We start from the raw sequence: 25,698 nt of genomic DNA on the forward strand, positions 1-25,698 counted from the left end.
TCGTAGGAACAGCTGAGGACTGAGGAGAGGACTTCACGCCCGGGCGGAGAGGGAGTGCAGGGATGGAGGGAGCGAGAGCGGTCCAGAATGATAAGGGATAATCCCAGGGTTTAGGAAGTCAGCATATTCATACTCATATATAACGGAAATACGCAGAGCAAGCACTGGAATTGTCTTATTCATATTATTATCATAAAGGAACAGAAAATTGTTGATGAATTTGTTTAACATAATGAAAAAAAAGTGTCTAACTCAAATCCAGGACCATGGGGGATATTTGTTAAATCAGGCGATTCGATATATAAATAAGGACCCTTCCACATGTATCAAACACATTTACCCGTACACAAGCACATCAGAGACATTATATTAACAATGCGTTAGATATCATATAATATATCATACAATGCATGCAACCAACAAGGGCAATTTTTTTGCGTCAAGCTCCATAGTATCACGCTGGGAGCAAGCTTTGGAGAAGTTGTACAGTTACAAAGGTCAGTTGCAAAGTACAAAGGCAGGACAACATGATCCCTTCCTCCGGCTATGAACTCATGTCATCTGATTATTTTTGGGGAAACGGGATATCCTTTCTGACCTGTTTTTTTGACAGGTCCATATCCTGTATCTCCTAGATACAGGATAGATGCATTTCTCCTTTAATTCGTCAACATAAGTGGGGGATCTGTTCAGCATAATTCTCTCCCTGATAAAACAATTTTAAAAAATCTTTAAAAAACATAAACTAGACTGCATTCAGCCTCTTTCCATGCTAGGTGGGTCTGTCACTTTCAAGTCTAGACAAAATTATCAATTACAAATAGGACCCAGACTTAATTATTAAATTTGTTTCTTTTTTGTTGCTCTGTGAAGAATGTACTTTTTCGCACTTAATGTGCATATTCAGCAGACAATTCAATTGAAAATCATTTGAGCGGAACTAACATAATTAGAAACGGTTCCCCTGAAGTCAAATATCCCTCTTAAAACATTATGTTGCCAAGGCAACGACAATAGCCTAACATATGCACTTTTATCTCTGTTCGGCAACCAGATTCAAAACATATCAACTGTATTGGTCTCAAAGGCAGGCTTAGACTGCCCTCTCGTTTGTGTTGACTAACACACACACACACACACACCACACACTACCACACACACAACACACACACACACACACACACACACACACACACACACACACACACACATCACACACACACACACACACACACACACGCCCTCCCTCCCTCCATCCCTCCCTCACACACACACCCTCCCACCCATCCAAACACACAAATGTTACTATATAAACCATTAAATAATAGCCATTTGGAGCCAGGAAAGGTTACATTTGCGTTTACCCTCAAGTGAACCACGTCTTCCACCCCCCTGACCATGTCCTTAGGCTTATTTGCCATGATGGGAGGGATCGTTGAATGCGACGCCTTTAGGACCCAGCAGCGCTGCCCAAGAGGTAGCGGCACCTCCTCTCAGGACAAAGGCAAAGGCAGAGACCGCGTGCCGCTACCTTGCTGCATCGACACCCATTACCACCACTCCGCGAGCAGCACCGCATGTGAGTTCAATACTTTGATGGAAATACGCGTAGTTTGGTTCATGGGCAAAACACATGTGCATGTTAATTTGTAAAAAGCCAGACCGTCTCAGAGGTGTCATCGCTGTGAAGGTAGAATTTTTGAGTGTTAAACGTTTCTTCTTCTTCCATGGGACTGGTCTATAGGCTTTGAAGGCAGGTGGCCAGCTAGACCCGCACACACCCATCTTCAGTCATTCAAATTGAATTAAATCCTCCACCGGCTTAAGACGTGTCGTATTTGGATTGATAAAAATACAAATGCGGCACTACAAACTTCTATTTTCTTTTGAAAGTACCCATTTAAGCGTTCTTATGATTTTGGACCGGCTTCTGATTTAAGTTGAATTATAGGATAAGCATAATGAGGGCGTTAAAATGGTCCTGGGAGTGTTGAGTTCAGTGGGCGGATCTGTCAGAAGCAGAACCCAGTTCTCCACGAAGCCCTTAATGTTACTGCAATGCCAGCTTCATGTGCTACTCAGGGGACTGGTTCTATTCGGATGTATGCGCTCAGTTTAAGGTGTGGGCTAATTCATGCATGCATTCATTCATTCATTCATTCATTCATTCATTCATTCATTCGTTAGGTAAATATCAAAATAAAAACATTCAGATTTTATATTGGGAGGGATGAACTATTGATTTATCAACAATGAAAATCTATTATTTTCACAACTCCCCATTGAAAGGGGTATTGTTTGCTTATACTGAGTACGAATTCCTTACCCTGACCATATTAGGCTCTATTAACTCTGCCCCGCTGTATACTGTCATTGTGTGGAACAAAGCGGTACTGCTCCCGCTGGAGTCAGCGGTGGATGATGTCACTTTGACGGACCAACTCTCAGACAATGGGCCGTCCTAGTAGATGCTCCGGTGGGGAAGGGTCACTTCCAGGACTGCCCATTAGCGGAGCAGATGGGGTTTAACGCTTGTCTTTGTCAGCTGATGCACTGCCAGGCCACAGCAGGCCCTACCTCGGGGCCTCTGCTGTCATAAAGCCCCACTAACATCCATTTTATGATTCTCCCAAGGGGAGGCCTCTTTTAAGTAACAGCTAAAATGTTTTTCTTGCCTATTGTTGTATTTCTGTTGTTGCTGTAAAGGTGTGTCTGTTTTTGTATTGATCGGTGATTGTTTCATAGGCTAAATGTGTTATTTGATGTTTTGAGTGGCTTTCCTTATAGGTTTAATTATTCATTAAGATTGGCTTTTAGTTGTATACGTTTGTTTAAATGGTCATGAGGTTAGGTATAATTCAAATTTTATCAAGATGCAATGCAAGAACTTCTCGCCAGTTAGTTAAAAAACAGTTAAATTGCTGTACATGGTTGTCTGTTTATTTTAGTACAAGGCGAGAGTATAATTGGATATTTGGGTCAGTGGAGTAGGCCACTCCTTGAGTTTAGATATCACTGCTTGTTTTGTGTCGTCCTTGTTTTTCCATGTGGTGCGAGAGGGTCACTGTTTAGGTTAACAGTGTCAGTATATTTTCTCTTGCATTGAGAACTAAAGTGTGGCCTTTGGTTAATCTGCGGTTCATTGACCACTAGTTGTACGATTTGGCCTTTTGAACAAACACAAATCTGTTATCAATTCAAATCATTAGCTTAAAGCACCTAACCCAGAGGGTCAAACTAGTACCTTTACAAGCCATTGGTAAGCAACAAGATCATAATCGGCATTCTGCAGGTGACGATCACCTTAAGAGGTTTGCTTGACCTAAAAGCTTGGATGTCACACGGATCATTTTTCACCATTGGGGATTTATGTTTTCTTCTCCAATAAGTTGTTCTTTCTTCAGCTTGTTAAATTTGATGATATAGTCTATCGGTTGGCCAGTGTGTGCAAGCAGAGGGAGCTTTATATAATACAATCACATGCTCTGATCCCACCACTGGAATCTCATTGAGAGGCTATGTATAGAGTGGATGGCTCGGTGCGGCTTGCGTGTGCTTATACTGTGTGAACCCCATGGCTTATTGGCCTTTTGACACCCAAATATAGCTTCTAGTCTTCTATTCCATCTGTCGATATATGTGTGCATTATCAGATGCATACACATAATAAATATCAAAATAGTATTGAAACTCAAAACCCCTCACTTGACAACCTGTGAATGCCGGCTTGCCGAAAGGTGGTCTTCACTAAGCGGTCAATAATTGGATAGACTAAAGCAATTAACTGCTTGAAACGTCAATCGTCAATGGTAACCATGTTACTTGCTGTGTCTGTCTACTCTCTCTAAATCAGTGGTTGTGTCTAAATGTACCACCTATCACATAGGGCATCTTATCCGATCGATTGGCGATGACTCACCACTTTTATTGTCCTAGATTTACAGATAAACCTTCAGTGTGTTGGTCTTCTGGTCCGCATCCTCTCTCCTGTACTTTCTGTTTGAGATTTAAACTATATAACAATTGTGCTTGAATTCTCTTACGGTCCAAATAAAAGATGAACCCTTAACGGGGCGACTTCCCTCATGATAAGTAATCCTCCTTCCTCGGTTTGCAGGCAACCCCGGAACTAATCACCAGCATCACACCTCTGCCAGAACCCCCCCCTCACAATGAGCATCACCAAGGAGCTGGACTTCGGACACTTTGACGAGCGCGACAAGGCGTCGCGTACCCCGCGTGGCGGCCGCCTCAACGGCTCTGCCCAGCCCCACCAACAGGCGCCCACTGCAGCCTGTACCGCACACGCACGCTGCAGGCCCTGTCCAACGAGAGGAAGGCCAAGAAGGTGCGCTTCTACCGCAACGGCGACCGCTACTTCCGGGGCATCGTGTACCCCGTGGCCCTGGACCGCTTCCGCACCTTCGACGCCCTCCTGGCCGACCTCACACGCTCGCTCTCCGACCACACCAACCTGCCGCAAGGGGTCAGGTTCATCTTCAGCATCGCGGAATGCGCAAGATCGCCACAATCGACGACCCTCGAGGAAGGTACGTTTGTCGGTTGGTTGGCCCGAAGTTTGGCGGAACGTTTGTGTTTTTTGCTTCCGTGGCTAATATTGGCGGTTTTTGACCATGGCTGTCTTCTCTACCAGTGTTTTGGCTTAATCTTAATTTGGCTGATGTGGTATGTAGAATTAGCCGTATCGTTATTCATAAGTTGGGGTTTAACATGAGGAGTTGTGTTTGTCAGATGATGGTTTGACACACATTATAGTACCCTTTCTGAACACCAGGGTAAGTGTTACATCAGGAGTACACGTTAAAGGTCGACGTCATTCCTGGCTGTTGGAGATTCAAACCCAGGAATTTCATTGGGATTGGGAGTTATCTTTGTGAAATTTTAATCTGATGGAAGGCTTCGGAATGGCAACCAAGGAGAGGATTTTGCAATTCATGAGCCTATTCCTACAATTCAGCAGGTTTAAAATATCGAGTAATGCTAGGTTGCGATCCAAGCCATGAGGTCATTGTTGATAAGAAACACATGTCCAGCCTTTTTCTTTGTAGGCTTTTTCATCAAGAGAAAGGCCCACCTTAATTTCAGTGTTTTCTGAAGGAGAAGGTGAATCAGCATAGCTAGTATACTGGATTACAAAGAAAGAGACAGAGAGAGAGAGTTCTGCTTATTTCTGTACAGTGTTTCAGCCATCATCCTTTATGGACTGGCAGATGTGGAGGGCTCTGCCTCTTGTTCACCCGAGGGGATACAATGACTTAGTCCTGTTTCCGCTGTAACGTATAATTTTATTTAGTCTGTTTTAATTGGGGCCGTAGTGTGTGTGTGTGTGTGTGTGTGTGTGTGTGTGTGTGGTGTGTGTGTGTGTGTGTGTGTGTTGTGTGTGTGTGTGTGTGTGTGTGTGTGTGTGTGTGTGTGTGGTGTGTGTGTGTGTGTTTTAGCCTCCCTCCCTCTTTGGGCAAGTTCAATCAGAATGTGTGTAACCTAATGTATTGAGTGCTGGATTGGGGATGTACAACATACAGTTTTAAGGAATGGGGAAGTAAGTTAGGTAAGGTTGGACAAAAGTCTTTGGCATTCCGACACAAGGTGGCTTTGACCCGCCATCAGTGAATCCAATACCACTTAAGATTATCTTGATCCCTGCAGTCTTAACCAATGGCCTTCACAACTTATAATATACTCTTAAGAGAAATCCCTTTTCGATGTCTGGATTAAATTGGCCGTCTAGACAAGAAGACGGTTCATTGGAGGTTTCTAACCTGTCAACGTTTAAATTTAAATGGTATTCTTGGAATACAGAACACTTTATACTGTTGCTACAAATGTCAATGTAAATAATGTAGAAATATGCTTCTACTATGTTCCGAATCAGACCTGTTCATCTGGTTCGTTGATAATCTGCTAATACTGAATGCCCTACATTTCGACCTCAACATCAGACGGCTCAGTATGGAACATTGATAAGATGGAAGTGGTTGTCAACACGGGCGAATGAATCCAGAGTTCAAAGCGAACTGTAATGTTCCACACATCATTGAAATCAATATAGGAAATGGCCCTCAAACCACTTAATGAATACGACTTGTTGATCTTGGGTCTCTTCTCTGCCAGCAACCCTCAAGTATATCCCAGACAGTTCCCCATGGCATTGGAGACGGCCGATACCCTAGAACCCCAAGTCACTCTACACAGCGTTATGAAATCTTAGAAACCGGCTCTCCCACCGGGGCCTCCGGTCGCTTTCATCACAACAGAAGCCACCGGCGTCCGGTCCATCCATCCATCGTCTCACCGCTCTCTTTTTGTTTTGTGTGTCTTCCCCCAGGGGAGAGCTACGTGTGCGCCTCGGAGAACTTGTACAAGCCGCTGGACTACACCAAGACGGTCAACCCCAACTGGTCGGTTGAACGTCAAAGGCCTCGGCCAGCCAGAAGATCATCGCTGGCGGCCAAGGCCACGCTGGGCGGGCCCCGAGGGCAAGGACTTTGTGCGGCCCAAGCTGGTGACGGTGATGCGCAGCGGTGTGAAGCCGCGCAAGGCGGTGCGCGTGCTGCTGAACAAGAAGACGGCGCACTCCTTCGAGCAGGTGCTCACCGACATCACCGGAGGCCATCAAGCTGGAGAGCGGCGGCCGTCAAGAGGATCTACAACGCTGGGCGGGAAGCAGGGTCCGTGGCAACGCGGTGTAAAGGTGGCTTTCCGGGATGGTCGTCTGCTCATGTCTGCGTGAGGGTCTACTGCCGCGCCGGTTTGTTGTGGGTCTTCGGTGCTTGCCTGTGTTCTGAGAATGCAGGTGTAGGGATCTTCACGTCTTCTGGGGATTAACTGACCGACATTTGAGAGTAAAGAGGAAAAGCCACAGGGTACTTGATGTTCTTCCATGCCAGAGTTTCTAAGCGTTTTCAAATATTTATGATTGTGTGAAATGACCTTGCTGACTCACGGACCAACTGTGTGTGAACCACGCCCGTTACGAGGCAGCGCACTCCATTGTAGGGATTCTCAGTCTTTTATGCAACTTATTTATTTTGCTTTCTTCCCCGTTATTACTCTGCTGTCTGTCTGTCAGCCTTTACTCTGCTGCTTTCTGTCAGCCTTTGAGTGTGATGAGGTTTGAGGCCTATAGTGGACACTGTTATTCTATACCCTTTCAAAAAGTCCACTGCGCTTCACCTCCTCTATGGCATTGAAAACAGTGCCCACACCATTGTGTTGAGCCCATGGCTCGTGTTTGATCCATGGGATCCTGGTCCGTCAGTGTTCATCAGAGTTGGTCACTTGTCACAAAGCTCATAAAAGAACTCATTGAGTGTGAGATGCACACTATCCTGTGTCGTTTCCCAGGACCGTGTGGGTTTCTGTTGTCCTGTCAGGTTATTACTCTTCACCCATTGATGTGCATTTCAGCTGGCACGCAGGTCAAGCTGTACTTACGGTAGACCATGGTCAACCGCATCTCCCTTCTGGCCACCGTTCAACATCAAAGGGAGTTATGAATCAAAGCGTTCCTCCTGTGAACTTCTGAAATATCTGTCGAGTTGATGGTTCAAATAGTAGTCATATTTTAGTAATTTATCAAACACTTTCATTCTGAATTCCGTTAACGTGTTATTTATCAGCATGAAGAGGGATGGGTATCTTGCTCAAGGATGCCTGCATGCACACCTTTGACACTAGGGATCTAACCCAGTATCTTTTTGGGCTGGTAGCCAGATACCCAAACCACAGGAGTATCCTGCCCCCACCTTAATGACATGCATCACAATTCACTCCAAGTCGCCTTGGACAAAGGAGACACTAACTGCAATCTCCGCCGCGCTAATGTGTTTCTAAAGTAGGGCAGGCTGCGTTCCCTCCAGCGTGGGCCTGAACACAAACCAACTAGCGTCCCGGTTACCCTTGGCCAGTCCTTCATGCGGTAGGTCCGGGCGGTTTAACCGCACAGTGAAATATAGGACATCTCAACCCCCATAGGAGCACCCAGCAGGGGCTCGACAAGGCAGACATTCCCACCAGCGGTCTCTTTCACTAGACGGGCAACTCGTCATAATAATGAACGTGCTGCATTTTAAAACGTCCTGTCCCAGAATTGTAAATCCAGTTTACAAAAAGGTTTATTGACCAACCAAGACTGTTTAAAACATGTTGGTTTAGGTTTCACCTGTAAGAACATTGGATACAGCCGGAATAACAGCCTCTACTCCAGAGAGGGCTATCGGTGTCGGACTGGGAAAACACTCACACAGGGGTCAGATGGATCGGCAGAAGCCGCCAAGCAGGGGGTAACCGACAACAAAGTAGTTTGTATAAGGGCCGGCTCCAGGCTTTGCACTGTACCCAAGAAGACCGTCCCCCAGGGGAACGGCATGGGTTTATTCTTTTTGCCATCCAGTTAAAAGGGCGACACTAAAGGACAGCATGTTTTTATTCATGAAGGTGTCTGTACAGAGTGGTCTTCTGGGAGAGGACCAGGGCTTCCACCTGGAATGGCTATCCAGGAGGGGGGGGGTAACAGATGCATGAAGAGCCTTATAATTAGGAATGATTGAATGATTATGTAGAACAGCCTTATCCAAAGAGGGGGGCTATAAATGTGGAATCGTTGCTTCGGTTTCCCAGTGGTGTCTTGAAGGACCTATTTTTTGAAGGCTCTGAAGGCGTGTCTTCAGACAGAATAACTTTGCTTTCCCTTAGTTTAATAATTTTTCTTAATGATTTGAACCTATTATGAAGCATATCAGAAAGTGATGCCTTTCCCTGGGGATGCCTTTCAACCAAAGAGACAAAGATTTGAGGTCTAGAATGTCTTTTATTCGCTTGTGCTCTTTATATCGGTGGTGGTTTGAGCAGCTCTGTGACCATGAGTGGTGGTATGCAACAGTGGAGCGTAGGGAGGAACCAATGGGAATGCAGGAAGGCATCGCAGCAGAGCAAACATGTGGGCGCGGGAGTTCTGCATCTGTTTCCCCGCCTCGTCTCCTCTGATGTGGCTAAATGATCGCTAATCCTCCCCGGCTTCCTGAATCATGACAGACGGTTTGGCAGTCGTACACGGTGTTCACACAAGCCTGTTACACTTCCTCCGGTCATAGTTCACGCAGTGTTTGAAGTGGAAGATGTGCTTCCTTATGCAACTCATCAGTTATAACAACTGATTGTGTATGTGGATTCGAAGATAATTTAGAAGTGAGTTATAATGTGATGGATGGCTGAACCCATTGTATGACTTCATGGTCAGGTGAGTATCCTTTGTGGGTGTGATTGGTTGACTGTGATATAGCTCCCCCGCTGTTATCCCCTCTTGTATATATGGCTTGTCACTGGCCCCGCTGAGCTGTGCTGCAGTTACTGGAATTTAACTGGAATGTGTGTTTTTAAATAACCCTTTAATTTAGTTTTCCAATTATTTGTTTGGGATGGGTGGCTTTTTTGTCCTTTTTAGATTGTGTATCATGTGACATTCATCGTTTCACCCAGATTTAGTTTTGTTTCCGCTGGATTCAGATTGGGTTGTAGCTCCACTAGATCCAGTTGTATCTTAACTAGCCTGTGTGGCAGTGTCTTTAGTTATGTGTGTGTGTGTGTGTGTGTGTTGGGGCGTGCAGGGGGGCTGCAGACTGCAGCTGCTCTGTGGTGGAGGTAATATTGATGCAGTGGCCCCCGCCCCTCCCTGACTCTGCACCGGTTCTCCTCCTCCTCCTTCCCCATTTCATAGCGATGGCTGCTCGGGCTGGTTGCTAGGTTACCACATCCCAGGCACAAAGAGAGCCCAGCTGGCGTGGACTGGTCTGTCAGTCACCACATCCTGTACTTTAGTCCCTGTGATCGTCTGCAAATCAATTGTATCTGTCTACACATGTGCCTCTGTGGGTGTGTGTGTGTGTGTGTGTGTGTGTGTGTGTGTGTGTGTGTGGAAAGCTAGAAGATGTTCAGTTTGTCCAGGTACTGATCGATGGGCTACTTGAAGGTTGTTTCTGCAAGCGTAAAATGGCTGCTTTCCTCTAGCGTGTTTCCAGGAACATTTAACCCACTAGCTTCAGCACTGTTCAAACTGGCTGTGCCGTCTGCGGAGGACCCTCCCTCTCCTTTTGTTAGCTAGGAACATCTAACGCCCTTTTTTCCCTTTACAACCCTGTGTTTGGAGAGGGCGGAGCGATCCACCAGGCCTTTCCCTCCTCTCCTGGCAAATTAGGATCATTTGAACGTCTGCTGATGAGGAATAATTATTCTCTCAAATAATTCCCCTCGCTGGCTCAAAATGGGGCTCCACAATGTCAGCAGTGTGTGTGTTTGTGTATGTGTCTATTGGCTTCTGGACACCCTTTTCTTTGCACTCGTAAGTCAAATGCCAGGTCCTTCGACTAATTGAATGCAAATTCATGTCCCTCTCATTTTGTGCAGAAACCGCACAGTGTTGGAATGATGTATGATTGGAGCAGAGTTTCGGGCTAAATACCCTCTCACGCCTTGTACACCGACATGGTGTAGAATTATGGGCAGTATTTCTGTGTTAATTGTTTCCTAAACGGTTACGCTGTTGTCGACCAAAGTAAAAAGCAGCGTGGCAAATAAGACTGGGTTCTCTCATTCTCTACCTGCCTCAGGCAAGGTCATCGCAATGACGAGAACAAAAGGTTTCTAATGGGAGTGACTGTTCAATAGACTGCCATTCAGTGAGTAGAACAGGGAAACGCTGGTCCGGGGGCTTCTTCATGTACCAATGTAATCTGGAGATTGGGGGTGGTGGTGGTGGATAGGGGAGGGTGGGAGGTGCAACGCCTTCTTCATCTCTCCCTTGCAGTGGAGGCGGTCGTCATGGCAATAAGCGGAGCCATGATGAATTCAGTTCTGTGACAAAGACTGTGAAACGCTGAGTGTGCTCTTTACCTGGCTGCTCCCTCATCAGCAGCCTTCAAGCATGTGCATTTTTTCCCACATGCACGGACCACATGCACCCGCGCAAGGACACACATTGACATATAGGGGAATCTTGAAATGGTTTGCATTTGCAACTCTTCTAAATTCAAGCCATCACACACCCACCAGACAACGTGTCAACATGATTCATGCGGACAGGCGTGTGTGGTGTGTGTGTGTGTGTGTGTGTGTGTGTGTGTGTGTGTGTGTGTGTGTGTGTGTGTGTGTGTGTGTGGTGTGTGTGTGTGTGTGTGTGTGTGTGTGTGTGTGTGTGTGTGTGTGTGTGTGTGGCTGACGTGGGGGTGGGGCTGGCCAGGCACCAGCTGGTCTCCATGACGGTGCAGATATTAGTGTGTCTAGCTGGTGTGGTCCCTGTGCGTAAACACACACGCCATCGCCGCGGTGATCCTCTGGGTGCGGCAACGGGGAGCAGGGGTCACGTTTGTACAGCGAGGGGTCGTAGGTCAACTCGTGTTTTAAAACAGAGTGATTTCGAGTGAGCCTCCCGCAGTAAAGGAGGCAAAGCCATACTGACGTGATGGTTGGTGAGATATCTGGGGTTATTTTCACTTTACTGTTTAACGTCGGATTACATATTTAGGCATTAAGTAGATGTGTTTGTCAACGACTTAGAAGTGAGGATGAGACCCATCAAATACATGTGATCGAACTTTAAGAAAAATAGGGGGGGGGGGGGGGGGGATGTTCGCGTTCTAGGAAGCCTATTACTGTGGGGTTTTGTGTGGAAGGTTATTGATCCTGGCTGTGTGCTCAGAGTCGAGAAAGATGGAGTGGGAGTTTGCTCAGGGACAAAGGAGAATTAAAGAGGTTGTGGCTCCCACGGAAAAAAACCCGCCATTTTCTCTCTTGCTGTGCTTGGAGAGTGGATAGCATGAATCAAATGGCTGGAAGAATGCAATTACATGAGGAAACTAGCACTTGGTTGGGCTGGCATAAGCCCTTGCTTTGCTTATTTTGTGAATTTTCGATGTCCTTGAATGATTCTTGCACTTTTTTGGCTGCATCTTCATTGTTGAATGCACTCACTGTAAGTCGCTCTGGGGGAGCGTCAGCTAAATAAATGTAACATGACTGGGGTGGTGAGGTGTCGGGAGGGAGGCTACAGGGAGGGAGCGAGGGAGGGAAGCAGAGTTGTATTCACAGCTCAGCAGCTCATTGTCAGAAGGGTTTTAATATTTTACACGGAGGTTTGTATTTCAGACCCAACAAGGCGTCCCTACCTTCTGCCTCGACTCATGACATGCTACTTTATTATACCGTCTTTCCTTTTTTGCGAGCGACACTTCATCATCCAGCCCACTGCATCATTAAAAGCACGCGTGTTGCCAAGTTAATGTCTGCTCAGAATAGTGTGTGTAAAAGCTAATGAGGTCTGACACCCCTTTTTAATGCTGTAAAGTCATTATAAAATGTGTGTGTGTGTGTTCTCTCCATTCCATGCTAATCGCCTAATGATGCCTATTGCCTACCAGTGAGTGGGTCTTGAGGACTGGTAAGCCAGGAGGGGACGGGGAGGGGGAACTTTGTGAATAATTCAGCTGGTTGATCGGGTCTAAGGTTTGGGTCACTGCCCGGCTAGTGGTTGGTGGTGGTGGTGGTGGTGGTGGTGGCTGGGGGTCATGTGGTCCTGACAGCTGGCGAGGCAGAGATTAGGGATGGGCTTGGTGGGGAGTGGGAGTGGGGGTGGGGGTGGGACTGGAACGCACACGCGCTCAGGAAGAAATAAGAGGAGGAGGAGGGAGGGGGGGGGGGGGGGGGGGGGGGGGGGGAAGTGATCCTAAGTGAAGGAGACATGAAAGAAGAGGGAAAACGATGGAGGAAGCGTTGTGATGTGGACACTGGTGGTTTAATCACGAGTGTGGAGATAAAAGCGCTCGTTGCAGACCTACCCGCGAGACGTCCAGGCGCCTTAAAGATAAACGTCCCTTTGGGGTGTGAAGGAGTTTAATATTTTTGCCTCTATCAGATCCATTCCAGGGGGTCTGGTGAACATGATGGACTGACCCTCTGAGACTGAGTGAGAGAGGGGAGGATGTTGTTCTGAATCTTCTTCGCACACTGGCTGCTGCATCCCTTTGGGCAACCGGCTTGTTATAAGAATGATGGGAGAAATGGTAACCTTTCACATTTGACCCCCACTAAACCGACAGGGAGGTGATCAAGGTCACGGCATGTCAGCACGACTTGGGCGTTTTCCAAAGAAGGTGGCTTGTGTGAAGCTACCCAGTGTGCTGCTAGGATACATTGTGTTTAGACCAAGGACAAACGGCTAGACATTTTACAAGGACACCCAGGCAAGCTGCTGTTGGCAAAAATATTAGCTTTAGTGGGGGTCAACGTCAAGGTCCCTTGGGGTGCTTAAAGGGTGTCCTTAAACTATTGGTTAGCAAAATTTTTGCCGAAAGGGGAACACCCTTTAATCACCCATATAGTGTATTCATTTACATTAATTTATTTTGACACTTTTGATCGTCAGACTGACAGCGGTGGCTGTGTGTCTCTGCCTGAAACGGGACATGTCAACAGTGTGAAGGGTTCGTCCCGGTCTCCGGCCTCCACTCCCCTGGCCTCGTGGGGCAGCAGAGAGCTCTGGGCACGGGGAGGGTGCGGGTAGGGGAGTACAGCTGTTGAATGCCTCGCCAGCCAGTCACCAGCGCACTTTTAGCCCGTCCAGACGTCCGTCCAGAACCCCCCCCAGGGCAGCTGCCGGGGTGGGGGCGCTCCAGAATGATCGGCGGCTCATAGTTTGGATGTGTGTCACAAGAGGAAGCTGCTTGTCAGGGGTTCTGGGTCCTCCTCCTCGACCAGCCAACTGGTCTCTAATGTATAGGACCATGGCACTAATTCAAAGTGGCTTATAATACCGTGAGTGCGTACATTGTTAGTAAGGACGGCCCCAGTGGGACTCGAACCCCTAACCCTAGCAGGGTGAAGGCTATGCCCCCCTGCGTCCTCCTCTAACAGTTGTGCTGGTACACTTATGACTCAGTCGATCTTTATGACCGTCCCAGCAATATTGAAGAAGACATTGGAGGAAGCAGGAATTGGGGAAGACACGGGCCAAGTGTAGATCAGTTATAAATAACGTATCTGGGCTTGGGTATTCCAACAGGAAGTGGAACTATGCCAACAGGAAGTACTACTACAATTGCTGGTTTAAAAACTGGAATGACGGTCTCCGAATAAAAGAACAGCCAACAGGGTGAATCTCTTTGTTTTTAAAGGGGTGTAATCGGCCTGTTTAAGCTTGGCAACAGGGCTAGACCATTGGAGTGCTGAGGGGAAGGTGTGGCTAGGGACATCTGTCCACTAAAGAGGCCATATTGTGGGAACAGCTGCTGTGGCGAGGGGGCAGGCCCCGGAGAGAGAGCCAGAGAGATGGGAGGATCACTTGGGCCTAACTGTGAAGGGTGTAACAATATACTGTCTTTGTGCGTACTCGTCATTGTGTTTTTGCGGGGGGGGGGTTTCTGTAATGGGGTGGGTTGGTTGTGTGAGGATTTGGTGTGCGCAAAAGCAATGTTGACACGCGAGGTGTCACACAGAGTTGACCTACTTCCTGCTAGCTGGGCTTTAACCCGAGGTCACAGGGAGAAAGGCAACACTGTTTACCTGTGTTAAGATGCTCTCGAGGGCCGGCATGCCGGACAAGATTAGAGTGTACATGTTCCGCTATGTGGCTAAATGAGCATGCATTACTGCCGCTATGCTATTGGCTACATCAGGATGTCCAAGCTCTCAGGCAGGATGTACCACGGCTGTTACGCTAATTCAGGATGTGTGATAGCTGCTACACTGTTAGCAAACATCAGGATGCCCAAACAATTTCCTGGGGTTATTAACAGCAAACAGTGTCACATCTGTGTGAAAGCCAAGCTGACTTTTACTACGTGCCAGAGTCTGTACCCTAAACACAAGTACCTTGTACAAGCGTAATCAGCCTTTACAGTTCCACATTATTTTGATGCAACGATAAGTTTCTGGTTTCAAAGATGTCTACCTTTCTATCATTCCAATTAAAGGAAATACCCTGTGATGTTGTGACAGTATGGTCTCCTTGAGAGGCTCATGAGGGATCCACGGTTTGACCTGTGTTCCGTATGACCCCTCAGGTGACCCGCCTCCAGGACTTCTTCGGTGAGGACGACGTCTTCATCGCCTGTGGACCGGAGAAGTTTCGCTACGCTCAGGACGACTTTGCTCTGGACCAGAACGGTAAGCCTGCGCCCTCTAGAACACTGAACTTGTATTTCTGACATCTGTTGATTTACTGCAAAGTCCTTTAACGGAAACCGTTCTATCCAAACGGACTAGCGATGAATGAAAGGGGTTAGAGGTTTAGGGTTCGCTTACTCACAGATGCCCACATGTAGGCTGACCTCATATCTCATACAAACCTAAAGCCTAATTAATACTTCTGCGTCAAATAGTGGTGGTCTATACGTCACTGTTGTAGCCAAAACGCAGATGCCACCTCAACCAAGGTGCCGATGTGGAGACCCGTAGAATAACCGCAGCTGCTGTTCTGAGCAGAAGAAGAATTCGAGCTTTAGAAGTGAATCATTATGTTACAGTTGCACTCCCAGCCGTCCTTGGGAGGAGGGATCCCTCCTGTGTCCCCTGTCAAGGCTTCCTCCCTCTTGCTTCTAGCGGATCTTTTCCTTGCCTTTCCAAAGGCTTGCGTGCCAGAAAGTTGTGTGATAAAGGGCAATACTAATACAATTGATTACGCTTTTACTGGACCGCATAATGGATACACAGAAATGTTACGGTGCATGTTACAGCGTACATTTGGATGAACCTATCTGTGCATCGGCTGATTTTTCAACGCTATGCGTAGCATATATCTATACAGTTTGGCCCAAGTGAGCCGTCGCCAAACGCCATTTTGCTACAACCCGATCTGAAATGTTTTTTTCTAACCTCTCACTTTCTGTAAAATGGCTGTGTTTTCCAAGCCTACAACAGCACCTCACAGGATTTATTTGAGTATAAGCTCTCTTTTGGTCTCTCCTACGCCTGCAAATATCTGGAAGACATCAAATGAGAAACATTCCTGGCAGGAAGGGTATTTATGTCCAGGAGAGAAAATATGTATGTGACGGCGCGAGGGAGAGGAGGAGTGGGAGGAAGAGCAGAAAGGAGCCCGGCGTTATCTGCCGGCAGCAGCAGCCAGCGGTAGAGCGCTGCCATTAATCCTCCTCCTGATAGGCACGGGTCGCCGTGACGCCAGAAGTGGGTAAACACGGCAAATCCCGCGGCGCTAGCATACAACGGATATTAATACGCCATTCAGGATATTAAGTCGTTGCGGAGCCGCGTTTATCCGGCGCCGCTCGCAGAGCATTCCTTTTTAAAATGCAGCGTCATTAAGGAGACGGTACGGATCGGGCGTCTTGCTCGAGGGCGCCTTCCTTCAACTAAGCTCCCAATCTTTGGGCTGGGGGACTAGCCTAGCTAACCTGCCTCTTCTTTTTCTTTTAAACCATGCATTATTCCACAGCTCAACTTCTGTTTCCTGTTGTTTTGTTGCTCTGCTCTCCGTCTCTAGACTTGGAGAGGAATTGCTTTGAAACCGAACGCGTTTCAAAATATAGGCCTCATTTATCATGCATGTCATGTCACCCCTACTTCTCCGAGGGGGGGGGGGGGGGGGGGGGGTTCCTGTCGGCCCTCGTCCTTTTCCCCAGCCTTTGTAACTGGGTCTCTTTGATCGAGTCGCCAGTAGCGTGCTTTTATAACGATGCGTCTCTTCCATGAAACCCTCGTGACCCCTACTGAAGCCGGGCTGTGATTGGTCGGTTTGGCTGACAAGGGGGCCGAGGTCAGCAGTGGCCAAGTGGCCCAAACAAGCGAGCTCTAAGACCGCTGTGGGTGGGTGGACTGGGGGGGTGGGTCACAGAAAGGTAGGCAGTTTGAGACACTCAAAATGGAGAGGGTCTGACGGTGTCTACACAGCCGTGTTTGCGGTCCAAGGAGAGTCCTTCAGAGTGGTGGTGGTGGTGTTACTGAGTATTGAGCAGATGAGACAGACTGTCAGCCTGGGGTCTATTTAAAAGCCTGGTGGCACACACACGCACCACAACCCACACAGGCGCATACACGCACAGTAACTGTCAGCATCCACTAGTGTGTGAAGGTTAGGGCGCGAGAGGAGGAAAGACGCAGTGAGGGAGGGAGGGAGGGAGGGAGGGGGGGGGGGGGGGGGGGGGGAGATAGAAAGCGAGAGGCAGGGAGGGGGGGAGAGAGAGAGGGAGGGAGGGAGGGGGAGAGAGAAAGCGAGAGGCAGTGAGGGGGGGCGTGGGGGAGAGAGAGAGACCTATCATTGTGTCTGGGGCATGGCTGTCCTGATTATAACTGACCCAGAATAAAAGACAATGACTGCAAACATTTCTATTTGCAGCAAACAATAGCTGATATGAACGGAAAGGTTAAAGTAAACAAGTTGCTCATTATGTTCAAGCATAATCCGCCAGGAAACAATGATTGGAAAAATGTTAGGAAAATATGGGTCCCCTATTAAGAAAAAAAAACGCATACATACTGCGTGCATACTCCCATATCAGGACATATAATCGTTACATGCATATCTATGAGTTAGTTTGTGTAGTCTTAAGATTTCAAAAATGTGTTTCTGTTCATACATTCGTTGGAGCCAACCTGATTATCCTAAGCCATCAGTACTATAGTTCTTGTTCATGCTGGGGAATACTGCATCTCATTGGATGAGCAAAACCCAAATAATTTCTACATTTAACAGTCCAAACAGAAGTTAACTAGGTATTCAGTCTTGCATTATGGCTTAGTTTAAAGATGGAGGAAATCCCAGCGAATGATGCAAATCACTGATGAATGAAACTGTGTTCCCTTTTGAAACAATGTTGCCTGCCTCCTTCACATCTTTCTGTTCTGTAATCATTAATTAGTCAAATAATTTGCATATTAATCAGCTTTTATGAATGTGCGGCTTTCGATTAGGCTTGCTAGGGATTACAGTTCACAATACACTATACAGGATGTCAATTAAATTGTACAAATTGTGCTTACTTTGCATCTTTAGCAAATGTATTGCGTTTCCTTGCCAGAGACAAAACTTTACGACTCATCAATTCGTCATCTTGCACCGCTTCGAAATTGGTCCGTTGGATTGAAGCCAAATGACATCATGGGCTTCCTGGCATGGGGAACACAACGGGTTTATAACCATTCTCTGTCTGTGTGTGTGTCTCTCTCTCCAGAATGCCGCGTGATGAAGACCCCCAAGCCTCCGAAGGGGCTCATCAAGAGTCCTGGTCCCATCCGGCGCTCCGGGTCCACCACCGAATCCAGTGAGAACATATTTATCAGCCCCGCCCCCGGTTTTGATTTAATATAGATCGATACTGTCGAATAATAAATCTAATATTTAAGAATATATCCAATGTTAATATTTTAGACAAAAGATCAACTGCTGGGGGAGTATGTGCTTACAAAGGTGTGTGTGTGTGTGGGTGTGTGTGTGTGTGGGGGTTCTTGGTGTGACGCTAGCGTTAGCATGTTAGCCGTGTTGTGTGTGGGCTGAGGGAGAACTAATTCCAGCTGACACTGCTCCTGGACGACGAATACACATGGATAACCATGGTACATTACATGCATGTAACGACCTCAGGAGTACAGGAGGCCTACATGTATCGGTTGGAATTAGTTCGATTTGTTTTCCCCTCATATCCCAAAACGACTCGACACAGCATCGTTCTGTTCCATTTTAATTGTTGCATTTGTACAAATAAAGATGATTCTTTCTTTTTTATTGCAGATTGTAGGTTATTAGTCAGAATGTAGGTACGATAGCTCATCTTTTGGTCGTGAGTTGAATAGGAGTTTGTGAAATTAATTGGGAAACTAATTAATTAATGAATAATTAATTGATTAAGAAAACTACCAGAATCAACCGGTTTGTGTTATTAGGGTCATTCAAAGTGATGGAAGACAATGGGGAAGGACATTTAATGTGCTTGGATGTGGCAGTTGTTCAGGCTAGCATAGCAGCTGTCCTCCAACAGTGCTGTGCATATCACAAATGGCAGGATGAATTTAGCAAACGCACAAAGTGATGTGTCAATCTCCAGGAGATTCCTTACACAATAATCTATTTTAATACAAAACAGAACAAAACATGGATTTCACCTAGCAGATGGTTGCTACAATCAGGATTTTGAGGACGGGAGGATGCCATTTACCAGTTAATGCGAGTCTTCTTTGGAGCTTGTCAGCCATTTTGTCTGGTCAACTCGCGTCTTGTGTTCTTTGTATTTTAAACAAGTAGGACAGAGTGTGAACACAGAAGAGCACTGCTCATCAGTCTGCCCTGATGACTCTGGCCAGGTCTCTCTCTCTCCGTCTGTCCCCCTTCTTCACTCCTGATGCGTCTCTTTAACCAGACACGCGGGTCAGACTCTTCTGTTTTGTCCTCTTCCTTTGTCCCTCTGCCTGCCCTCTCTCTCACACTCTCACTCACACACGCTCTCTCACTCTCTCACTCTCAATTCTTGTTAATGTCCATGAATAGTTGCGATTGGGAGAGGGTAACCAGGTCTAAAGGCAGCAGATGGAGGAGTGGGGGTGGGGGGGGGGGGGGGGTCTAGTGGATGGGGTGTAATGTGTTAAACATTAACTGAAGCAATACACTGCTAGGGCTGGTGCAGGCGTGCAGCTGGAGGGGCGAGAGAGATGAGGACCCCTAGTCCAAACAGATCAGGTTCTGTTTTGGTTTGGAGTCTCTCTTAACACCCCTGTGTTCCTCCACCACCCCCTCTATAACCCCCCTCTGAATGCAGCAGAGTGCTGATGAAGAGTGGAATCTGTTTTTATAACTTTATTGCTTTGTTTTGTGTGTTTGTAATGCATTTCATTCTTCTTTCTTTTTAAATATAATCCAACGCTGAAGATCTGTTATGTTTGCATCTAAACATATGTTTGTTTGTTTTTAATTTCTAATGTTACTTTGTTCTTGTTAATAAAACCCATCTACTTCATTGCATGTTTTGATTATCCTTTGGCCCCCCTTTAAAAGATTTAACTGTTTTAAAATGGTTGAATCGGATCTGGATTAACTCAAAGATTTAATATCTTTTTTTTATTTTTTCATGAGATAAATCCATAAAATGGATCATGAATACAGGAGGTGCAGCCATTACTCCTAGAGGAGGGGGGTGGCTGGTCATATGTCTGCTGAAGACACTAGATTCCCACCTGTATCAAAGAAATAGTTTGGATGCTTGCCTGCTGACAATAGAGTGTATGAGGTCTCTGCCAGGATCCTGCTTTATTTCCTTCAATGCTTGGCTTTTATAGAGCACAGGGGATTAACTAAGCACCTTCGGTGCCTGGTGTCTTCAGAGTATTTAAAGGCCATTAGACGGGAACATTTCAGCTGGATACAAAGTACATCAACAAGACGGTAGAATTAAATGGTTTTTGGTCCATTCATTTACTATGAAAGTTAAACGTGAGTATAGGAGTGAGTATACAAAAACAAGACATAAAAAAAGTGAGAAATGTGGGTGATCCCTCAGTTTTCCTTGAAAGAACCAAGTATGTGATTTAAGCAGTTAACATTTGAAAAACATTGGTTGCGATTTAGACATTGGAGCAATCTATTGTATTGAACACCCTGACTAACAGCATTACTCTATGTGTGTCACTGTCTGTTGGCCTGAGTGCTAAGACAAACCTGTTAGCGCCTGGCTAACAATCAAAGCCTTAGCCACACCGTGTCCCCCCCCACACCCTGGCACAAAGTTAACAGCGGCCATCTGGCTTAAAGAAATCTTTTAATCTGTTACACACACACAAAAAGGGCCTTTTAAAGCATGTAGCACATAATGCACCACGCCAACGCACTCTTGGAGTCCAACACAATGTGCCACACAGGAGAGAAGTCCTAGCAACCTGGCGGGCGCTCAGAAGTGGGATAAAATGTAGTTTAGGTGGAGCGAGAGAGAGGAGGGAAACAGGAGTCTTGGTTCCTCCACTGCCAAGTGGGACGAGAGAGTGAGGGGGGTATTGCACTCTGTGCCAGAGGAGCACTTTAGACTTCTCCTAACTGCGCCTTATTCACACTTGTTTATCTGTTATCCTCTTGTCTGTCGGTCTGGCTGTGTCTAATTTTCTCTCTCTCTCTTTCTCTCTCTCTCTCTCTCTCTCTCTCTCTCTCTCTCTCTCTCTCTCTCTCTCTCTCTCCTGTGCGATGGAGTAGTTAATGGAACCGGCTCCAACAGCCAGAACTCCCCCACCTCCTCCCCCACTAGTCCGGGACTCGGACGCAAGCAGAAGGTACGTCCTGCCCCGCCCTCTGGACATTCTCCTCTCCAACCTGTAAACGGCATGCCTTTATAAAGGCAAACCTATCTATAGGAGAGAACCGCTTCATACACACGTTGTGAACAAATCAGTGTCGGCACAATGAACTCTGTTTCCATCAAACAAGAGAAGTAGCACCATGGATTTATTTCCGACCAATGGAGAACGCAGATATGATGTTTGCACATGCTGTTCATAACATGCTATCATTTCTTGTAACAAAACGTGATGGTTCCCGTTTAGCAATCCATGCATGGGCCCATTGTGGCTGATTGCTGTTGGGCGTCTGAATGGGATGTGGGTGACCTTGTCTCTCTTTCTCTCAGGACCTGTACCTGCCCCTGTCCCAGGAGGACGAGGACTCCATGGGAGAGTCTATGTAGGACTCTGGGCCCCAGAGGCCACTTTCCTCCTCCATCGCGCTCCCAACAGGCCAGCCGATCGCTCCTATTGCTCCTGTTTTGGCATTAGAACAACAACAAAAACAACAACCAGGGTTGCGCTGCCATTTGCTGCTTGAGAATGCACACAAATGGACTCTTTTGTTTAACTTCTTATTTTTTGTACCCGTTTTTTTTTTCAGTCACAAGAACCTGTACATACAGCTGTGCTGTAGGAGTTGTTTCTTATATACATACATTTCAATAACGTGCAACGGTATTTTGTTGGTGTAGAATGGTAGTTTTCACAATTCAATAACACGTAGAAACCCGATTCACTTTTAACTGAATGTTTTGTTATCGAGTGGACTTCTTTTGTTTCGTTTAGCTTACGGATCAAACATGATACCGGGCAGCAAGAAGGAACTTTTTCTAGAGGTGTTATTCTGGAGCTTTGATTGGGGTTTTTGTATCGCTGGTATTTCATCCCTTTTTCTCTGCGTCCTCCCGTCTCTCCGCGAGAAAGTAACGGTACTTTTTGAAGAGAGAGCGATATTCTCACTGGCTGTAAATAGTGTGTATAGCTTTCATAACGTGCTCGCTTTGTGTCCCTAAATGTGCTTCCATAACGTCAGTTAATCCGCCTCTTTTGTGCTCCCCTCGCCGGGTACGATCAGAGAGAACCTGCCACCATTCACCACCCAATGCATTACCCTCCCACCCCCCCATATGTGAATTCTTGATAATGACTCTCGATATCCTTATTTATACTCTGCATATCTCACATGAAACACACACAGACAAACAAACACACACACACACACACACACACACACACACACACACACACACACACACACACACACACAGTACATGTTACCTGTACATTTTCGCTTATGAACTATTTGAAAAGCTTTTTTATTTTGAAAGTTAACCCTGGAAGTTATATCCAAGTGTGCCCAAAACGTCCCTTATAGAATGTTCTTTCTTTTTGAGAGAAAGTCTTTGGCCCTGTGATATAATCACTGTCTCCTCATATGCTTACAGTAAAATCACACCATTTTTCCCCCTGGCTTATGTACTGGTAAAAATATCATGATGGGGGAGGGGGAAAGTTCAGATCCAGTGATTTGAAAGAGTCAAAGCCAAAGTATACTGAAAATGAGAAATATAAGATGGGACCTGTATGTAGCGTTACTGTCTGCCGTACCCCCCCCCCCCCCCCCCCCCCCCCCCCCCCCCCCTACCTAATGCATGACTAATTTAAACGCTCATCGACGTCAGATACTCGCAGATACTCATCTTATAGCGGTTGAGGGATTCTCAACATTTGCATGGCTTCAAAAAACGCATAATTATTACAACTCTCTTAATAGGAAAAAAAACATTGATATATAAGAGGATGTTATGGGATCAAAGTTTGGGTTGTAAAATCACGTCAAAAGTTTCTATCCTGGTCAGACCAAACTGTGGTTATCAATGAGGGCCCGATGGTACCGGTACCACTTTCCTTTTCTATCGGCCTCTGGTACTTTGGCAGCTTCTGTCCGCGGTTTGCACTGTGTGTCCTGGGCTACGGGTGCGTCCTCACGGGTTGATCAGGGCTTTGATTTGACAACTGGATGGAGAGGAAAGCACAGAGACACAAGCTCTTTTACAGATGTAGATGGATCTTAAAAACGTCATGACGATATGTTTCACCCTAACTGTAAAGATATGACAATTGCACGTGTAGGATATTTTATGGTTGCGTCTATGCATTAGGGGGGATAAGATATTGAATAGTTGGGGAGCGGAAAAAGGGGTAATGTTTTATGTAAAATATTTAATATCTGATACTTCAGTAGAAGACTAAAAGGTCCAGTTTAGTCATTTCAATACATTTGTCACCATAGCAATGACACACTCTTCGCTCTGAATAAACTGAAAGGTAAAATTCACTAACTACGTTTGACCAAAACCCAACCAAACTGACTGATGAACCCTCCGCACTGCCATGCAGATACACGGTTACCATGGGAACAGCCAACAGCTTGTACTGGCAAGGGTTACCATGGGAACCGCCAACCGCTTGTACACTGGCAATCAACATTTTTGTAAAAAAAAAAAAAAAAGTTGTTTTCCTGAGGAAGGAAAATATAACTTTTGTTCAAACTCACAAGCTCTTTGCTATCTCGTCTGGTGATCCCCAATTTTGTACACTTTTACAGCATATTGAAACATTACCGATAAATGTCTGGTTGTTTGGTGTAAATCTGCCGAAAAGTTCAACACCTACAGTGGTGCCTTTTTTCCTAAAGATTATTGTCTTTTGATAAAAAAATGAAATGGAATCTAACCAAGGCAGTCCTTTTGTTAACAACCTGTTTGTAAAACATTTTTTGAAGTGTATTTTCTTTTGAATGAGGAGAGCTTGGACAACATCTGACTACGCTGTGTAGAGTAAATACAGGACACTTTCTCTCTGTTTGCTTCCCATTGAATGAATGACTGAGCGTCTTTTCGTGGTATTTGCGATGTCCCAGTGGCTTGTTTCAGTGCTTCATCCAATGTATTAACCTGGTATCCTTTTACAATTAAAACAGTTGTATTACAAACCCCTGAATCGTTTGTGTCTCTGTCAGGAACGGCTCTGATTTATTAGCAATTGGCCTGTTCAATCTATTACTTTTACAGTGTAAATATATTATCAGTAGGTAATAGGTATCTTTAGGCCTACATAATAGGCCTAAACAACAATATCCTGTAGGGGGCCATTGTTGTTTATGTTTACTCAATATGTATGTACCTGAATGATAGTTAAGGTGGCTATTACAGTTTCTGTTTCTATAAACAGAATCTGAACTACAAGGTTCTCCGCAGGAATATTCTCATCGCCATGGGAACTAGACATCTTTGCTATTCCTCCTAGTCAAATGTAAAACATCCTTGTAAGACACTGGAGTGAGTCACACTTTAGCCCTGTTATAACGATCTGTTATAACTGTTATAACACCAAAATTCATGATTTATTTATTGTTCTCAGATATCACATGTATGGTCATCTCTCCAGTCACCTTGTTAACAGTATCTCCTGTTTCTTATTAAGCTGGAAATGCTAGGAAGAATATAGGCCTGCCTCTCTCACCCAAAGCAACAAATTAATGATGAATGAGCCCATTGAGCTCAAACCTTTCAACAATATTCATTTTGAAGCGTATGCCTGGGTAAAAATTTGGTAGACGGGTGCCCAAATACAAACGTCAAAATTAATTATATTCGATTTTGTCGATCTGCTGCACTTCGTGGATAGCCCAACATTAGCAAATAGTCAACATTTTATCTCATCGTGCCACCTGGTGGCAGGATGGGACAACTGCATTACTTGATGGGCACCTATAATATTCACATGCAGCAGTGTCCATCACTTTCACTGTATCTTGACGAAACTCAACAGAAGCACTTTAACAAAATATTTTCAAATTATAAATTCGTTATTCATTAATAATAATATTAATAATGATGACAATCATGTCATCCTTTTCAACTTGATTGTTCCTAAAAGTTAATCATAGAATAAGACCAACATGAGAATTAAGCATTCCAAAATTAGAGTTCAAGTTGGATGACATGAAGTTAAAAGTTCAGATTTGATTTAAGTAGAACTTCTATGTGTCACCATTCGCTTTCAGGAAATTAAAACTATTGTATGGGAAAAGAGAGAGCTGAAAACAGCCCAAAAAGTGTTGAATTGCATTGTATTGTCCTAGCTGTCAATGACAAGCAAGATTCATGTCCTAACCAATCACTGAAAAGATGCAAAAACAGATATTCTCACAAAGCATTTCCTTCAATAATGACTGATAGATGCCTACTCCATTTCTAACCCAATAATAACTCTTAAATCTTACCTACAGCATCTTTAACAATGATTAATTGATTCTGCAAATGATTAAAGATGAAATTAGCACGTTTGATAACATATTCATCATATGTTACAGGTGGAGAATGGAACACAATCTATTGATGGATTCATAAA

General features: G+C 45.6%; 1 protein-coding gene across 1 annotated transcript; it reads left to right on the top strand.

The window, feature by feature from the left end:
- The first annotated feature begins 1,606 nt into the window (after positions 1 to 1,606).
- LOC115547631 (neuronal migration protein doublecortin-like) lies at positions 1,607 to 24,278 on the top strand. Its single transcript, XM_030362001.1, is given in 9 exon segments — positions 1,607 to 1,690; positions 4,118 to 4,259; positions 4,262 to 4,550; positions 6,347 to 6,491; positions 6,493 to 6,689; positions 15,073 to 15,174; positions 18,198 to 18,287; positions 21,194 to 21,273; positions 21,627 to 24,278. Coding segments are annotated over 8 exon segments (1,047 nt in total). The 5' UTR covers positions 1,607 to 1,690; positions 4,118 to 4,172; the 3' UTR covers positions 21,684 to 24,278.
- The last annotated feature ends 1,420 nt before the right edge of the window (positions 24,279 to 25,698 follow it).

Source organism: Gadus morhua, chromosome 7, assembly GCF_902167405.1.
Source record: "Gadus morhua chromosome 7, gadMor3.0, whole genome shotgun sequence".
In the NCBI taxonomy this organism is placed as follows: Eukaryota; Metazoa; Chordata; class Actinopteri; order Gadiformes; family Gadidae; genus Gadus; species Gadus morhua.